General features: G+C 39.9%; 1 protein-coding gene across 2 annotated transcripts in view; it reads left to right on the top strand.

Moving 5' to 3' along the window:
* Positions 1-19,783, top strand: part of anos1b (anosmin 1b) — a 43,068-nt gene that overhangs the window by 6,243 nt on the left and 17,042 nt on the right. For both annotated transcript variants that reach the window (XM_079350192.1, XM_079350191.1), the window contains exons 2-3: positions 8,129-8,176; positions 19,437-19,499. In XM_079350192.1, coding sequence (XP_079206318.1) covers positions 19,476-19,499 — 24 coding nt within the window. In that variant the 5' untranslated portion in view covers positions 8,129-8,176; positions 19,437-19,475. The remainder of the gene's footprint in view (positions 1-8,128; positions 8,177-19,436; positions 19,500-19,783) is intronic.

Genomic DNA, 19,783 nt, shown 5'->3' with positions numbered 1-19,783 from the left:
CTCTTAGTGTGTGTGTGTGTGTGTGTGTGTGTGTGTGGTTAGTGTGTAGCCACTAGAATGTGAGTCACCAGTTTTCTATTTACACCTCTCTTTCTACAGCTTCTCTGGGCTTTCCACTACTTTCCCTTGTATGGAGTAATATTGTAATTATAGCTTTGCGTGTTTGTCTGCACATAAGCATGTATATATACTAGTGTGTTGTCATATTCCCAAATTCCTTCTTGATGTAAACTCCTAAAAATAAGGAAAAGACGTCCACCTTGCCTGCAGAGCTGGATCTGTCTGTAGTTAATCAGATTAGACTGCACGTCTTAAACACTCACAGGTCTGTGGTGATGATGAGCGGATGGTGAGCAGTTCAAGCCAGGTCCTAGAGCCAGAGCGAGGCTGAATGAGCTGACTGTGCATTCATGTTTATGTGTGAGTGTGCGTGTGTGTGTGTGTGTGTGTGTGTGTGTCGGCTGCTCTGCGGTAGGTAATTCTAATCAGCCCAGAGGTCGGTCAGCCAACCAGTCATGCTCTGAAAAAGACCAGAGACAACGAGCAGGTCAGGTTGCACAGGGACAGACAGCCCGATACATGCAGGTAGATGGACGTGGTCAGGCTCTTAGACAGGCATGGAAGACAGGTGTTACACACCTGATGAACTGATACACAGGCTGCAGAGCAGGCAGACAGGAGAGCAGAGAGACGGACAGAAGGGTGGAGACTGCAGCAGACAAAGGCTTGCTTGATTCTCCTCAGAGATAAAGCTTCGAGCTCTCTCTGCCGCTTTGTCACTCTACTGTCATTTGATCGGTAGAACCAACAGGGATAGGCGGTGATAAAATGTTGGCAGCGTAGGAGTGACTCTCACCTGAAACTAGGATGAGAAATTCCAAGACAGTAAATCATAGCTGGGATGGTTTGCTTTGTTCCTTCAGCTACAAAAAGAGAGACGGAGAGAAAGAGTCTTCACCACTTCAAAACCATGTGGGCATTTTATATCTGATACTGGAGAAACTAAATCCATTCTAAATCTTACTGACTGAATATCAGGTATTTAAAGTTAGAAATAACTCCAGAAACTATGGGAAACAGCTAACCAGAGCCTGGCAGGAACCAAAGATAACAATAGTACCTTACTAGCACATGTAAAGATGTGTTTGGACTGGCGGTAAACTTGTATCCACACCGGCACCTGTATTATGTTCTGCCAGGAATGGAGTTTTGCAATACTGTCATCACCGGTTTGAACACAGGTTTAGTTGTGACCAAAAACTACAAATGAGCCGATCCACTTCCGATACTGTAATGTACAGACACCAATACTGATATTTTTTATTTTCCTAACTACTCGTGTTCTTGTATATGGTGTTATGTGTGAGGCTACACGAAGCTGCAGTAAAGCTGACATTGTTGCTGGCTTCACCTCCAAACATTGAAACGGCTGTCAGAGAAGGAGCTGTTCCATCTGGTCTGAACGTCTTGCTGCTGATGATTTGTGAGCACTTTGTACAGTTCGGTCTGAATGTCTTCAAAGTGAGAACATTTAAAGTGCCCCACAAACTTTCCTGATCAGTGACATGGATGACGTGAGTGCACACAGACCGATATGTGAGTCTGATTCGTGAATAAGGTCAATATCAGACCCAATACTGATCCACGTTTTATCAGTCCTATCTCCAACAAAAACATAGTGCACATTTTGTATGACGAGATTATCTACAGTGTAAGACGGAGGCCATTAGCAAGAAACAAAATGTGTTTGACATATTGTGTCAAAAAACCCTATGATCGCTGTGATATCCCTGACGTCCTGTGGCTGAAATGGTTGATTCAGTCTCTCTTAAATTCACATCCTACAAATGTGGAAGTTCTTGTTTAAAAAAAAGCATCAAGAAAAGAAAAAAGGATCCTAAGGAACATTTACACAAGTAACTTCATGAGTTTTCAGTCTGAAAACCTCTTAAAATGTGAAAATGAACACAGTGAATCTCAAAAAAGATGAACTGCATTTTTACACCGAGTTAGGAGTTTGACTATTTCCTGGTCAGGTAGTCTTTTCTAAATGAATGTTTTATTGCTGTAATCAGCTCCTAGCAGCTTCTGATTTAAAATTCAAGGTGACCTTATTTTCTTAAAGTTGGCAATTGGGAAATATTTATTGTTCAGTTATTGACTTTGTGCACCTAAGCTATGGACTCTCTGACATGCTGCTGCTGTAAGTGAACTGAAACTACAGTCCAATGCCAACATAACAATCAGATGAGGCAAGGTTCAGGACCGTGTAACGACCTCTTTGTTGTGACTCTTGTTGTTTACGGGATGCTTGTACCACAAACACTGAGACTCATGCAAATGCACAGCAACACACACACACACACACACACACACACACACACACACACAAACTAATTAAGGGCTACTGTCTGGAAATTTCAGACCTCAACAAAGGCTTTTTTTTTTAGAGCAACTTTATATTCCATTTAGTTGTAGTTAGTCATGATACATTCACCACACACACACACACACACACACACTCACACACACACACACACACACACACACACAAATAAACGTGCGCCGTAGCTGTGTTTGCTTCTGGTCGTCTGGGTGTGATTAGTGGAGTTAATGCTTCGTGGTAAATAGACTTTCTACTGCACCTCACCACAAACACTGACCACAACACACACACACACACACACACACACACACACAGACATAATATGTGCACACACCCCCTCTCTCCCTGTCTTTCTCTCTCTCTCTCACACACAAACGCACACACACACACACACACACACACACATAGGCTCACTTTTTATCGTTGCATCTGGCCTTAGTGTGATTTATATCTCGCTCTCTTTCAAACACTGAAGGGTGTCTTGCAGCTGTGCGCTTGCATGTTGACTGTGCACATGTTCCTCGACGTGTTTATGCTTGGGTTTGTTTCTCTGCCTCTTTCCTGTTGTTGCATCCAGCAGTGTCAGGTTGTTGTTTTTTTCTTTAACTATGGTTACTGTGGACCCAGCTTTCACCATGACCATGTGGATGTCCTTTGGTTCAAGTGTTTCTCTCACTGCGAGGGTCACTTCTGTCTCTGACAGGTCTCTCGTGTCTCGGATTCAGGAAACGTTCTCCTTTCAATCCCTTTAAGGATAGAAAAGTTTAATACCATGTGCTTGCTATGTAATCCAGCCATCGGGATAGCCATCATTAAAATGAATTCTTTGCACTTTTATGTTTTAAGTCATATTTCACAAGTAAATTCTCTGGATAGTTGTCATGCAAAGGTAGCTTGTAATGATTGCATGAGGTTTTTATTCATCCATGAACCGTAAATGCTCAAAAGACCAACGAGCTTGGTTCTCATTTCATCGCTTTAAATGTTTCCTAAAACATAAAAACGTACGCGTAGCTTCCTCTGTTTCCAGAAGTTAAGAGCAACAATGAAAGGTTTTTACATCTATAATGTTCTTCCACTAAGGATGAAAACACACTATTAAAAATTGGCTTCCCATTATTAAAATAACCCTCGGGCCAGATGAACAGCAGTCACCAAAATTTATTGCGTCCTGTTTCATAACTAGTATCCACTTCTCCTTGCCAGCGTCCTCCCTGCTTCTATTAACTAATATTTATTTCCATCTTTCACCTCCTTTTGTCCGCCTCCCTCTGCTCTTTTCAACTTCTTCCCTCACTCCCATTTCCTCTCAGTCCCCCTCATCCAACTTCTTTTCTTTCAGCCACCTTTTTTCAATCTTCCCCTTCTTTCCCTGTCGTATTTTTGCAGTTTTATGCAGCTGTTTTTGCTGCACACAGTCACACTCACACACACACTCTCTCTCACACACACACACACACACACACACACACACACACACACACGCATACACACATTCACACATTCACACCGAACACACATTTTGCAACCCATCAAAACTCCACTTTGACCATCATTTGATACCCACATTGCACAATCAAAAATGCTACGATTGTTTATGACAGCAAATATGTCCCATGAAATTGACTTGCAATGACTGTAAAAAAAAAAAGTGTGTATGTTTCAGAGGGAGCTGGAGAGGAGTGTCAGAAAGAGAAGGTGGTGAAAAGGACAGAATCAAAAGAAAGTGTGAAACTGATAGAGAGTGGGGATGAAGGTGTGTGTGTGGGGGGGGGGGGGGGGGGGGGCAAGCTTTGTATCTCTTCAAAGAAAATCTCGTGAAAATCTCTGTGAAATGTGTTTTAACCATCATAAAGAGGAGGTATTAGATTTAGAATCATCTGGATTAGCCAGGTGTGTGTGCACTTACAGAAATGTACTTTGTTTAACAGACAACAACAGAGACATCCCTTTTGAAACGAGAGCAACAAGACAATGGGAAAAACACGACACTGCCCTTTATGGGCCTTTAGATATAAATATGTTTAAAGAAGGATGGTAACTATCCTTCTGCCTCCGGGGAAGCCTTGATGAAGTGTCGAGGAGAAGGACAGATAAGAACGTTAATGCCAAAATTAAAAGTCAGTATTGTTGGACACCTTGGCGACTGTTGAATTGGGATGTTTTTGGGCGAGTTTGAGAGCTCATTAGATCTGCCATGAAGATTTGATTAGGATTAATCTGGATATGATTAGCATTCAAAACCATTTTTGTGTCGTATTAGTCAGTGTAAGGAGTTTGGAAAATGAGCTCACTTACTCGGGCTTCAGAAAAAGAGGAAAAATATGAAAGCTGTATTTCATGATTTCAATAATCTTGTGTAAATTAAACTTAACATAGTTTAAATTTGATCATGTTTCTCCCAGGAACTTACCCTCTTTAATAAAACCTAGGTACGCACTCTGACATTTTAATAAATAAATGGATTGTTTTTCCACACAGTCATAGGGACAATGTTTTTATGTGGCTGTATAAACGGCTGAGATTGATAATTACTGAAAGTAATAACAAGGCTGCGATGCCTCGAGGAGACTATGTCATTACAATAGTCATTACTGGTCATACAATGAATAAATGTCATAAATAAATGCTGAAAGACGACTTGATGCTGCAGCATCTGAAAGGCTCCCTGTGACGTTTGTGACTCTCATAGTATATGAGCTATGAAATGCCATTCGTAACAGCTTATATGTATATCTTCTCAGCTCTGTCAGTGATACTGTTCCTATAATACATGTTCATGGTCGTGATGTGGGCAGAGAAGGAGGGTGTTTTATGTCTCCGTCTGTAGTGATATCATGGCACCTGTTCCTTTCTTTCTCCTATCGTTTCTTTTCTCCAGCCTTCCCCACAGACATGTATCTACCTTATTCATCAGGGATTCAACCATTACGTTAATGCTCGACTTATTTCTTCCTCTTCCTTCTCTCCTGCATCTCTATAGGAGGCCTGTTAAGCAATGATCGTTATCTTATTACACAAGTGGCACAGATTACTGCTAAGCCAATGGTGTCCATCCTATCAGCGTTCATCTCGTCTCGTAGAAATACAAGCTTGGGCAAGAAATGTTGTCTGACGATGTCTGTCAAGACGATGTGAAACAGTCTTTTAACAGGCAGCGTTTGTGTTCAAGCTTTTGTTGTGGCCTTTATTAAATGGTTCCTGCTCTTTGTTTGCCCTCCTCTTGAAAAACAGCTGGACAAATGAGGCCCAGTAAGCAGCTGTGGCCGCGGACATGGACCTGGGGGAGAGTAGGAGGGGAAGAGGCAAAAAAAAAAAAAAAAAAATGTGTTGAGAACTTGGAGTTCTGAACCTTTTCACACACATTTTCGATGACGAGTCCAATGGAGACACTATCGACTGTTTGTGAGTTTAACAAAATGTCAAAAGATTATGAGAAGTGGGTCTCGCCGTCTTAAAGTTAAAAGAAGCTTTTAACTTTACTATCCGACCAGCTCTATATTAAGAGTGTGTCCCGGCCCTAATCTCACCCTTACTTCACTTTATATCCTTGACTGCTCCAGCTGCTGCATTAAGCATCTCTATGGGGCTTTAAAGAGGGAAAAATTCTCCGATTCATACATCAAAGTCTAATTTGACTTCTTTTCCTGCTATTTCACCAAAGTAGTCATTATGCAGATCTGTTTTGAAAGTGAAATGTGAATGAGTCAATTCAGTATCTTCTGTACCGTGAAAGCTCTTAACCCTTAATCTTTAACCTTTAACCTCTGCACTGTTACCCCAACTCTAACCCTTTAACCCTCATCATACCAGAAGCACAAAGGCTACTTAAAAGAGCACAAGCCCTGAAAAGTGTGTGTGTGAGTGTGTATGTATGGAAAAAAGGTGATCTTAGTTCAGGCTAAATACAGCGAAGTCAGGAAAGGGCTTAGAAGTCGTTAAGAGGGCTTATCCGCCACACACACTCTTAAACACACACACACACACACACACACACACACACACACACACACACACACAAAACTCCCTGGAGCACACACACACACACACACACACACACACGCACAAAACTCCCTGGAGCACACACACACATGGCAACAGCGAGAAATGCACACCCCGCAGTATTCTAATGGTTGTTTTGATTGTGCATGATGGCGTCATGATTGTGCAGATGATGGCAGAGCGTTCCAAAGGAAGAGCAGCAGTTTGCAAACCAAATGACTATTTTACCTGCGTGTGATGAGAAAAAAGACGACACAGTTTTGAGTCTGGATTGTGACCAAGACGATAAACAATAAAAAAATAATTCTATACAAGACAAGCTATACAACTTAGCACACTCAAGAAGGGGCTGTTGGGAGATTTGAGAAGGACAATATTAAATCCACAGAAGAATAGAGAAGGGCTGAAATGATTTGTCAATATTAGTAGTCAATGTTGTCTGTTTTGTTCAAATGTTTTCTGAGTGCAACTTTTAGCCGACAGGCGTCAAAAAGCTCCATTAACACTTGTAGTATGAAGTTCAACTTTATTAACAAATCTTCATCATTTTGACTTCAGCCAATTGAAGATAGAAACACATGCTTAAACACCTTTTCGCTGCCTTTGCAGTCTTCACTGTATAAGATTTGTTTCAAATGAAGCGATCAGTTATGCTCTCTTCAGTTTGAGCCCATATTCAGAGTAAAGAGTAGAGGTCATTTTCTTGAACTGGAATTCACTTTAAGAATAAACCTTCATCGTTTTGATAATTTAATGCAATTATTTATGCGTCCATGTATAAAAAAATACAGAATAAGGAAAATATTGACTTTTAACTTCTCTGACGGGAATGGTTTTTTTTTTCTTCATGCACAATAAGTTCAACAAAACAACAAAGTTAAAGTTGTATAATAATAAGTTGGGAACTTATTATAAAGGCTAACAATTACATTTACTAATATTTGTTTGCAGTAAGAAATATAAATGTTTAAAATAATAATATTGGGGGATTGGATAGTCTAGCGGTTATGTCACACGCCCGTGGAGGCTGTAGTCAGTATTGCACCGACTGCACCCTTTGCTGTATATCCTCCCCCACTCTCTCAACATATCCTGTCTCTCTTCAGCCGACCTATCTGCTGATCCAATAAAGGCAAAAGGACAAAAAATAGTTTAACATTAAGATAACAATTTTAACAATGTAATAATAACAGTCTATCTACATGTACTTATTAGTATAACAGCTTACATCTGAAACACTTGTAGTTTTTAGATAGTTTTCTTTTGATTGGAGCAACAGTGAAAAAAAAAAAAAAAAGGTTGGTATGGTTAATCTGCATCTCATTCTCTGTGGTCATGAAGTGATGTCTCCCTCTGTCACAGTAGTCACAGCAGCCACGTTTACTGGTGCACTTGACTCACTTAGCAGTAACTACACACACACAGAAACACAGGGACACACATAAACATACAGCTCACCAGGTGACGTGGTCTGTCTGCTTCAGCAACCACAAACACAGTGTGCTACAGTCACTTTGCCCCTCAGTGATAATTATGCAAAAAAGGCAAAAGTTAAGTGTGAGTCTGTCTGCTAGTAAAGTTTGGTGACCTTTTCAGAAAAAAATATTTAGCTATCCATGTCCTTCGATGTTGGACAGCATTCTGACAGGAATGAAGACAGAATGTGTGGATTCATCTATGAAACCTTTATTTCTCTGTGTTTGTTTGTTTTTTAATCCTCTTCCTCTCGTTTTCTTCCAGAGTGACCAAGTTCTGGTTTGGTGTGAAAACCACAGACGCTGCTCACAGGTGACTGCATCCACACAAACTTCTGCTGCATGATACAATTTCCTGATGGCTAACCAAAACGTGAATCAGTGTGACTAACTCCAAACTTAACCACATACTTAAGCTCCTCAAAACCCTTACATAAACCCCAAAACCAAGTCGTGGGTGACGTAAAGAACGAGGTTCAGATTCCTGGCAACACGGACACTGATTGGCTGTCTCTGGTGGCGGTAAGCCGGCTGTGAGGATTCAACTCCTTTCTACTGAAATAGCAACTCCCCATTGGAAAGTTGCTGTGGAACTGGAGGTGATGGCATGACGCTTCTGTGGGTTACACCTTCCTGTGCCGATTCCTGGACAGGGAAAAGAAGCAGCCCAAAAATAATAGTGAAAGTAGCAGTGACACTGGCTTCAGTAGAAATTGGACAGTGCGTTTCAAATCTCCCAGCATAAAAAAAAGAAAGACAGCACAAAGACATATTGTTATAAAACTACAAGAAATAAGAAGGATGCTCGGCAGAATCTCCTAAGAACACATTTGGTTTAATAAGATGAGTTATGTGACTTTGTGTTTTTTTTGTCATTCGCTCATGGATTTCAAATTTGCATCCTGTCAAAGAGTTTTAGTTGAGTTTTAAGCAGACTGCGTGTGTGGACATTTCAGATGAACACTTCCAATTTGTGCTTAAAGTAACTCAACACATTTCGAAGACCCCCACTGATGTCACAGCTGCCCGAAATTAACAGCATTAGTAATGACCAAAATCATTTTTTATGTTTCTGTCATGGTTAATACATCAAATCATAAATGTACTGTTTAAAAAACAAATAGTGTCACATGTTATTATTTCTTGATTAAGATGTCAAATTATAGTTATTTACTTGCATTCCTGAATAGAAAAATGTGTTTTATGTTTTAGGGGGTTGAATGTTATGCTTGATCAAATTTCTGACTTCTCAGAGACGCCCAGTGAGCCGGCTCAAATGTTGTTATAAAAAGGGGAATTCAGTTTAAATTGTGTTGTGTCTGAAGTATTTGAGGTGCGAGTCCCAGGCAAGTCTTAAGTCACATTTGTGTGCGACCTCAGTGCAACTCGAGTCCAAATCTCCAACTTAAGTCCCCATCTCGAGTGACAATCACACACGCTGAGACATGCACACACACACACACACACACACACACACACACACACTATGTTTCCACCTCTGATACTGTCTCCAGTGCCGGCTCAGAGGCGGCTTCACTCCACCGTCATGCCTCCATGAAGTCCTGTCTTTGAACCGGCGATATCAAGGGGATAGAGGGAGTTCTTGCTTTCTTTGTCGATGAAATCCTCACACACCACCTCATGGCTCGTGTAATAGCAAAAGATGTGTTTTTATAATTACAACAACCTCTTTCCTTTTATCCATATTATCCATGCCCACCAGAGTAAAAAAATGATCCTGTTTATTCAGTTCAAACGGCCTGCCAAGGGATTTTAGTGTGTGTGTGTGTGTGTGTGTGTGCGCGCGTGCGTGTGTGTGTGCGCGCGCGTGCATGTGTGTATATATGGAGTTTCCATGCCGTGTGTATTTTTAGCTGCCAGTCTGTTCACTCTGTAGCAGCTTGTTTTCGCTTTTTGACGGCTGGTTCTTTGTCCAGAAAGGAAAGTTGGTTGAAAAATAAAACATGGATTTCGATATGTAATGCAAATCATCACCAGCATCGTCTTAATCATAAACAGATGAAAACGTATTTCAAGAAAATGTTTTAAAAAAAAAGAGAGAGAGAGAAATTGATAGGAGGAAAAGCCAATTTTGATCTTTTAAAGCTTGTACCTGAGATCTGAAATTCTTAAATGGTCTAAATAATGCAGCCTTGAAGTGTGCAGAAAATCTGTCCACCATCCCTTTTCTCACAGACCTTAACTCACTCAATATTAATGACTTCTTGAAAGATTCTGTCTGGTTTGGTATTGGTGTGTTGTTTGAACTCTCAACGTTCAGACGTAGATAAAACGCCTGGTGTCAGCTGAACGCACACCTGAGTCATATTTTACTTCTTGCAACATTACCAAGCCTTTCTGAGAATGTAAATGATGGATAAATAAAGGCTAAAGGTGAGAAACAGGCGTGAGAGTGTGAGCTTTTCCTCTGCATGGAGCTTAAATCAGTCGTGTGCGAGTCTGTTTAGGTCAGCGTGTTCCACTTAAAAACTGAACCGTCAACTCTAAACTGTAAGTAAAACCTCCTCTTAGAAACACAAACACACACAGACTCTGACCTCCAGACTTATCGTATCCTTTCCTTCTTTCCTTCCTCCGTCTTCTCCCTTCCTTTGTTTCTATTCCTGATGCTTAAAGTTCAACAAAGAAACAGAGAGAAAGAGAAAACATCTTCTATTTTAAAACCATGTCTTAACTTTATCACCCTGGCTTTTTGCCTTGCTGTTGTACATGCGTTAATACCAGTGTGGCAACAGACGTCCAACTCCACTCTCTGAAACTTACCAGTGGGGGCCTGAGGTTTTATAAAACCACAATTTTTCTCTCTCAGACAGCCTGATACTGCACAGGCATGCTCAGTCTCTTCTCTGTGGTTATTAATTTTACTATTTTACAGTCTGTTGAAAGTGGCCACAGCCCAATTTGTAAAAGTCACCACGGCAGTCCAAAAAAAATAAATTAGCACAGAGAAGCACATATCCCAGTCCAGAGCCATAATTGCCAAAATTCATCAAAATAATGAATTACACTGCGGAGAAAAGTCCGAACTGTTTAATGCTCCCAAGGTACGTATATTTGTTAAGAGTGAATTTGGGAGATGTTTGGGGCTGGTTACTTTCTTTTATTGATTACTCTCTTTGGGGGCATTAAAGAAAAGGCCAAGTACACTTTGTTTCATTAGGCTAACAAATACTGTTTTACTCTTTTTATTAAATCTACATTTATTCCAGAAACACATTTGATAGCAGCAGGTAAACCTTCACAGATTAAAAGAGAATAAATATGAAGTCACAGTGGTAGGTTGATGGTAATTTCACTTCTTCTTCCCACCGACTTGGTCCAAACATCTGATTGACGTTCAGGCTTCAGAATAGCAGAGGTGGCGATTGAGGACGACGTCTCCTTGATTAAAAGGTCGCACATTCTTCCTTTTTGTGTAAAAAATCTCAAAACCTGTTGGATGGGAGAGATTTTGTACACACATTTAATAACTGATGATGCTTCCTTAATGCTCATTAAAAGCCATAATGAGGTCAAAATGTGAATTTCAATCTGAACAAAGAGCACAAGAGCAGGTACTAAAATGGATCAAACTAATTGTACTAGCGACTGCCCTCTGTCTTTATTAAATGCAGATGTTCAATGATTTCTTATGTGAGCTCCGCTCATCTGGAGAACTACCTGCCCAGATTGATTCATCCAGATCAAAGTGGATTTGTCTTTCAGCTCACAATAAACTTTGCTTATTACATTTTCTTGAGGCTTCTGGTAGTCTGTCATCTGCTTTATTATCTGCCGATGCAGAGAAGGCTTGGACACACATGGGTTTTGGTCCTAATTTTATTAACATAGTCAAAACAATGTATGCGAACCTGACTGTAAGTGTAGTCACTGCTTCAGCCTCCCCAAATAGAACAAGCCAAGCAGTCATGAAGGTGATATGATCCCATCATTGTTATTTATTTGATCTCTTGAGCCTCGGCACAGTCTGTAATGTCACATCAATTACATTTCCCTTTTGCTGATGATGTCCTTCTCTATTTTCTCTGAGGTAAAGAACTCTCTTCCACATATCCAGGTCAGCTTTGACTATCGTTACAAAATTAATTGGACTAAGTCTTCACTATTAAAGTAAAGCTTATTGTGCATAGTTCAGTATCCCAGTAGCCTTCCACTTTAAATACTGTTTTGTGTCTACTCTTCAATGATTATACATGATTTGGAAAGTTTTAATCCTTAAAATAAAGGTCCTATCTGAATTACATTTTTAAAGTTCACAGTCATCTGATGAAAAGGCAGACGCCCTAAAATAAAAAAGGCTGATTTTCAAAAGGGGAAGGAGTTATGGGAACTTACTATTCCTCATTTTAAACTGTATAGAAGTTATACTTTTCAATTTTAAAGTTGAGTAGTTACTTATAAAACAATACACATGTGGTCTTTATAAGTGTCTTCAGCCGCTGAAGAGGAGCCAAACGTAGACAGCGCCCTCTGTCACGTAAAAACAGATTATTACAAGATCTGTTTTTGTTAAACTGATTGAAATTGTTCATACAGTATTTTTTATGTTTTTTTTTTTATTATTGTATTGGCGATACCATAACAGCCCTACTTAAATACAAACAGAACACTCAAATATTTAATGTAGTCTGCCTTGTCTACATTCACTCAAAGACAGAGTTGGTTAAGACTGTTTATTGTTACAGTGCATTACCCAGAGCAAAAAAGGCATGATGCATTCAAAAGGCAGAGTTTCTTAGCTTTTGATTTGTTGAGATATAAACACTCATCTGGACACTTTTATTTTCAGACATTTTCACTTGGGAGCTACATTTTTATTGTGTTTATAAACCACCTTTTAGAGTCTTAAATAAGTATACTGAAATCAAAGTGTTTCTCAACGTACACTCTGCTGCAGGCTCTCATAAAGCCTTTTGGCACTGGAACACACTCCATAACTTTTGACAGAGATTTTAAGAGAGTTATTTGAAGACTGCTGATACTTCCCCTTGCTCCCTTCAGCTCCTCTGTGTGTCCATACCCAGACTTTGAGCTTTGCTGAGCTCGGTTGTTCTCACTGAGATTTTAACATGTGTTACACTTTGTCAGTTTGTGTGCTCACACATCCACACTCCAAAATGTGCGCACGATGAAACATAAGGACCAAAAGTTTGCAAGCATTCATTATTTTGCAAGGAAAATAAACGCAAAAGCTGAAATGAAGCTGAAAACTGTTTTGTATTTGAAGCTCACATCATTTTTCTCATCATCTTCAGCCACTTTCTTTTAAACAATGAACATGCTTTGGAGGTAAATAAATAAATAAATAAACAAGATTTTGTTAGATGAGATGAAAAACAACACAACAGATGACAGGTAAGCTTCACCTCTTTGGCACACACACACACACACACACACACACACACACACACACACACACACACACACGAGGCAGATGTTGCTCCAGCACATATGGTTTGTGTCACATCATCAGTGGACGCTGGAAAACCCCACATGCTAGTTCACTAAAAACTGAACTACAGCCCTCACTCAATTCCTCCATCTGTTGATCTCTGCCTTCTTTTATCTCTTTCCGTCTCTCACACACAGAGTAGTCATAGTAATGTGTACCAGGTGTGTGAGGCAGCAGGATGTCCACCAACAAACAGGTCAACATGCAGAACAAAGACAAAGACTCTTTACTCTCCTTCTTATCATTCTCTCTTCCTCATGTATTCCTTTTACACCAGTTCCAAATGTTGTCCACGAGCTCAGGGCTCGGAGGTTCAATAGTCCTCCTGTCCATAATGTCGAAATGTCCTTGAGCACGCAGCTCGTGTGCTGGAAATTTCAAGTTATCAATGCAAAAAGAAATGATCTTGAGTCATTCGATGTCTTTGTTTGGTTTTATTCTTCTTGCAAGTAGAAGGAACAAAGCTTCAGAGTGTCAAGACAGTCTGAAGTAAAGCTCAAAGTAACCACAGTATGCCTGGATCTTTATACACATTCAAAAACTTCACGCCTAAATAAGGAGTGTCTATACAGGCGCAGTCAGAAATATCGAAGACATTTTGTCATACTTTTCAACACGTCGCACAACAGTGATGTCAAGGAAACTTCAAGTCTGGGTATCTCTGATATTTGACTATTTGGACCCTTTGTCCATGCAGTACAGACTAAACAAACGTATTACTTATTAAATTGTTGTTGCAGTTATCACGCGAGCTGTGAGACAAACGTGTTATCGACAGTACAACTGAATTTTATCCATTACACTCTGTAGTCAGTGTCTCTGAATGTGCACACAGTCAAATTGTAGAAAATGTCAAGATAGAAAAGCTTTGTAAAAGTCAGTGGTTTCCAAACCTTTTCTGTCATGCACACACAAACATTCGATCTTCTTTTGACAATATTGAAGGAATATATGAAAACATTACCGGGGTCCAATGATCACTGCATTTAAGGAGAGGTCTAATAGTAACACGGAGAACGTGCCACATGCCTGTATTTTTAATGTTTGGGATCATTTGTTAAATAGTAATTTTTTGAATACATGTTTACATTTGAAAACAGAAAAAGTGATTTTCAATGTTTGAACATCACGTTGATTTTGGAACTAAATGTTTTGCATTTTATACCTAATACTGAATGAAGTGCTTTTACTGTATGTTCAAAAATATGAAAGTAACTCAGAAGAACCGATGACAGGATAAAGCTTGAATTGATTTTCATAGTGCACACACTGAACTGCTGAGCGTGTGCAGAGCCGTAGAGTGAGCACATCTGGTCTTTCTTTTGTCTCTTTTTCGCCCTCTTTCTCCTTTTTCCTCTGGACCTGTTTCACTGTTTGTCTTTCATCTCTACTCTCCTTTTCAACTGACACTCACTGCGTCCCCCTCTCTATCCTCTCTGAAACTACATGTCTCCTCCCCTCCCCTTCCATTTCCTCTTCTCCCTCTCGCTGAGTGTGGCTGTCATCCTTCTCTCGTGGCAGGTGAGGCCATAAAACAGCAGGGGAGGGTGTGTGTGTGATTAATTATTATACAGATATCTGAGGAGCTGCTATGCAAACTGTGCACACATACCTGGTCATTAATCTGGGCTCTGTAGTTACAGCGTGTTGGTTTGTTAAACAGTAACATCTCTGACCTCTGACCTCTGCTGTGTCTACCCTTCTTTCTCCCTCACACACATAACTCATCTTGTCGCCTTAAAGGCCAAAGTGTCTGTTCGTCTCTCAGCTCCTCTTACACAAATACTGTACTTCTCAGTGATTTACAACATCCAAGGGATATTTAAGAGTGTAAGGTGCATGCCATGTACATACCACGAGTGTTTTCAGTTTCAATCCATTTGCTTCATCTCCCCTTTCTCCACCGTCTCTCGTCTCTGCATGAGGTGTAAAATAAATATTCATATTAATCACATAAGAAAAGCAGATGAAAGCACTCTGTTGCATGTAAACGTTTTTGCCTTAGAACATGAAGTTCATTTTACAAGCAAGAAAGAACAATTTAACAATTAAAAAAACAACTAATATATTATTATTGCTTTTGACTCCAACCAAGAGAAAATATGTCAATGACATTAATGTCATCGTAAACAAAAGTAACAATTGGGCCAAAATTAAAGTCCACTTCCTGGTTTTTTAGTTTAGTTGTATATGTATATGTCTCGTATATAATCGACTGATCTGTTTGAAGCTCCGTTTTTTTGTGTGTTTTTTTTTTGGTGGCATTTCTGTTTTAGCGAGATAGCATGCAGAGACAATGACAGGAACAAGACTCAAAGCTTTAACACTAACAAACAATGGTCCACATCCTAAACCCCTTGTGTACAACACCATCTCTTGGGACTGTATACACAGTGCCCTGCTTTTATTTGAGCAAATTACATCCACACAGTTTAAGCTGAGCAGGTCATTACAACCTCGAGTTAAAACAGGTTTTAGATTTTAAGGACAGGGATGTCTCAGATGACCTTCATCAGGGGACTTTGGTCATCATGTTGAAATTAGAAAGGTCGTTAAATCAATCAATAGTTTGCTATTTGACTATATTTATAGCTTTTAGGCTACATTGAAGTTCCTGTGGTGAATCTTTAGCTGGTTAAGAAACAGCCTGAACTTAATACAGATGCCTCTGTGTGACCTTCAAAAACAAACGAGACCATCAGTAACCAGATGATTATTTCTTCATGGTTCTCTCTGAAGTCAGCAATCACTGCCGCTGGGTAGGTGTCAGATGAGGAGCTTGATAACATGCCACTAGAACAGCCTTGGTTCACATTTTTCATAACAAAAGATCGACTGTAAGTAAAATCTTTGACTTTTAAAGAAGACAGAATGAGAAACAACTTCCAAATGTAAAGTATCAGCATGGAGATAAATGTAAAGCTTTGTCGACAGGGAGCAACAACATCTACAGAAAATCCGATTTATTTAAAACTATGACCTTCGTATTTTAAATGAGCTCCCATTTCTGCTCAACCTAACACAGTGAAGGCTTAATGGTGTGAAATGAAACATGAAAAGCACACCAAGCAAAAAAGATGTGGTTTTAACAATCAAGATTAGACGGATGTGGAGCAGCCTGCACTTGAATTTATGATTCTACATGTTATCCATTAATATACATCCAGTGTTCAGTGCTTCTTTTAAAGTACAACTCCACAACAAAGATACCAGGATGTTCCATTTTCATTTTGGCAAAGTGTTTATGATTTGAACCAGGAGGGTTTGACATCTTACAGTGCACTTTCTGTAAAGGGTTGTCATGGAAGTCTTATTTGGGTAGAGGAGGACAAGTGAGGGAGAAAAGAATAAGAACAGGGGAAATTCTGAGGGGAGAAAAAGGAAGCAGAGAATACAGAGGTCAGAGAGGAGACCAAGAGAAGTAAATATGACAACAGCAGACAACAAGGACAGTGTGATCAAAGCAGGGGAGAGGATTAGAATAGGGTCAACAATTACAGAGAAGGAAGGAAGGAAGCTTCTGTCTAGCTTACGTTCTACTATTAAACTGAGACTCAACAGGTGAACATGCACTTCTCCTGGATGATATGGGAAAAAAAATTGACCGGGTCTAATGGAAGTGATATCTGCAAAATCTGGCTTCACCAGAGTTACAGAGAAATGCACTTTTTTTCCCCCAGAGGCTTTTACCGTCTATCAGGCGATGATTGATGATGATCGTTGATGGAGTCCAAGATTTTTTAACTGATCAAAGTGGCGGCAAAAGAGGAGAGGGGGGAGTAGAGAGTGTGCTGGTTTAGATGGAAGATGGAGTGGTGAACACGTGTGTGTGTGTGTGTGTGTGTGTGTGTGTGTGTGTGTGTGTGTGTGTGTGTGTGTGTGTGTGTGTGTGTGTGTGTGTGTGTGTGTGTGTGTGTGTGTGTGTGTGTGTGTGTGTGTGTGTGTGTGTGTGTGTGTGTGTGTGTGTGTGTGTGTGTGTGAGGTGTTTTCAGGGAGTTTCTGACAACCTCTGCAGCACATGGTCGAGTGAAAAGACCCACGAGAGCTGCTTGAAGAAACACATCACTTTTCAGGATCTGGTTACAGTACTGTGTGTCGGGTGTGTCTGTGTGAATGTGCCTCTGTATTATCTCCCTGTCTCCTCATATCCAGTATATCCAGGCTCCAGGAGGAATGCATGATTCACTTACAGAGAAGGGAAGGGTGCAATCTCTTTAAGGAGAGGTTCTCTTAAGAGTTGGTTAATAAAGGTTTGTGATGTTATTTTTTTCATAGAGAGTTAGGACGATTGTTTACACTTAAGTTGTTCTATAAAGACTATTTTGACCTGTTTATGAGGGGATATGTAAAGAAAGTTTGTGAAAGTAGACATCGGATGAAGAGGGTTTAAAGCTGCTTTGTAAGAAAATGTTTGAGGTGGACAATTTAGAGTTTCACACTAAATCTATACATGAACGGAAAATGCTGTATTTCAGTCTTTATACTGTCATTATTCATTGTCTGTCATACAGCAACCTAGCCTCTCCGCCATGTTTCTCTTTTCTTTTCTCTACATTTCTTTCTCCTCCGATCTGAATCCTGCACATCAAGAGGGTTAAATGCTTAAAACACACATGATTAGGATTGGGGCGTTAATTAAAGGAAACAAATGACTGCAATATGTTACCTTTAATGCCTCATGTGCCATCTACAGTTTCGTAGATTCCTCTGTCATAGTTGCAGTAATTGAGTCTTTTCGTTGTTATCCTTTACCCCACAGTAAACAGACCCACCTCACATTTAGAAGACTTCTTTCTCTGGATCGGTATGATTACAGTTCAGAGTCTGTGAGAAGAGTCACGTCCCTGCCAAACATCATGCTCTTTTAGTAATGCTTTATTCTTCTCGACTCTGCACGATTGGCAAATAAGAATAAAGTATTTAACACAGACATGCAATAGTTACTGTCATCATACTAATGAGCCTGTTTAAAACAGCTCCTGGTGAAGACCTTTTCATCCAACAATAGTCATTTATTTGTGCAAAGATGAAAACTTTATGGCTCTTTGTTGATTCTGTTTGTTCTCTTGGAATCATTAAGATGGAATAAATTGTAGAATTGATTGAAGCCAGGCACACTGGGGAGCTGAGGCAGGGAAGCAGACGGACAGAGGGAGTCGGAGAGAGAGGAAGGAGGGGGAAGGAGGCTGGAGGTGAAACCGCAGTTTTTATATGTTGTCTGGTTTTAATTTTGTAAGAGCCATCATTCACCAGTTCACTGAGGTGGCAAACCAGATGAGTGTGTGCTTTAGGAGTTTGTTCTTCTTTGTGGTTCCTACCTGCTGAAATACGTAGACCTCTGTCTGTGCAACTATGAAATCCCTCTGACAGTTTGCTCTTCATCCTTCTTCAAACATTTGCGATTGTAAGTGTTAGGCATTTTGGAAAATCCCCTTTATAGCATTATTACTGATTAAACTATGCTCATCTTGGCACAGACAGCTGAGGGAAAGAGCTCGCCTGACTCTGTCTGAAGGTAACTCAATCATCCTAGATGCACCTCCAAAGCCCAATTATGGATATTCTATAGCTTCTTTATTTAATCTTCTCACAAACCAACGTGTGAAAACACTTCCTTTGCTTAAAGGGGTCGTTTGCTGATATGAACTAAATTGTTTCTGATCAGTTGTTGGAGACACTGGTGGCCTGGAAGAAGGACTTTTAGACTCTGCCTTCCTTTAAAATTGTAATTTAGCTCCAGAACAACTTAACGAACACCATAAATCAAATGGCAAAATATGTGTGCATATTTGAGTTTTTTAACTAGAGGTTTATGAAATATTTTTTCAGCTAACTCTGATGTAAGACTGTAATTACAGACACTGCGACTGTAGCTTCTAATGCAAGCTAAAGAAAGTTGTCATTACCAGAATAACTTTTCAAGCTGGAGAACTCAACTTTCTCGACCGGTATAGTTCTCACCGAGGAAGTAATCAATCAGTTATGTATTAGAGTTGATGATAACTTTTATTTTGATGTTTTTTCACTCGCTTGTATTAAATCTGTGTCATTTGTGAACAGGGACTCATCATTGTCATTTTATTTCTTCTCTACTGTGTAGTGCCTTCAACCATGCAAAGAACTGTGGGAAACCAAGAAGATGCTTTCTCCAAAGTCCTGTGAGGTAAGACTGAAAAGAAAGTGTGTGTGTGTGTGTGTGTGTGTGCCACTCAATCAATTTGAAATTCAACTTCATTATTATCCCGAAGGAAGTACGATCTGCAGCAGTCATCAAGACACGACAGATAGACAAATGAAAAGCAACCGAAACACTGACAAACGTCAGCATTCATGGCTTTAGTTTTCCAACATCAGAAAGAAAAAGCTCTTTTTTCTGTGTGCGGTATAAATGAGCATTCCTATGTATGTTTATGTGTGTATTATGAATAACATGTTTGAGCCGTTCAA

The sequence above is a fragment of the Symphodus melops genome (genome assembly GCF_947650265.1).
Source record: "Symphodus melops genome assembly, chromosome: 8".
Classification (NCBI taxonomy): Eukaryota; Metazoa; Chordata; class Actinopteri; order Labriformes; family Labridae; genus Symphodus; species Symphodus melops.
This window is presented reverse-complemented; position numbering and strand designations above follow the sequence as displayed.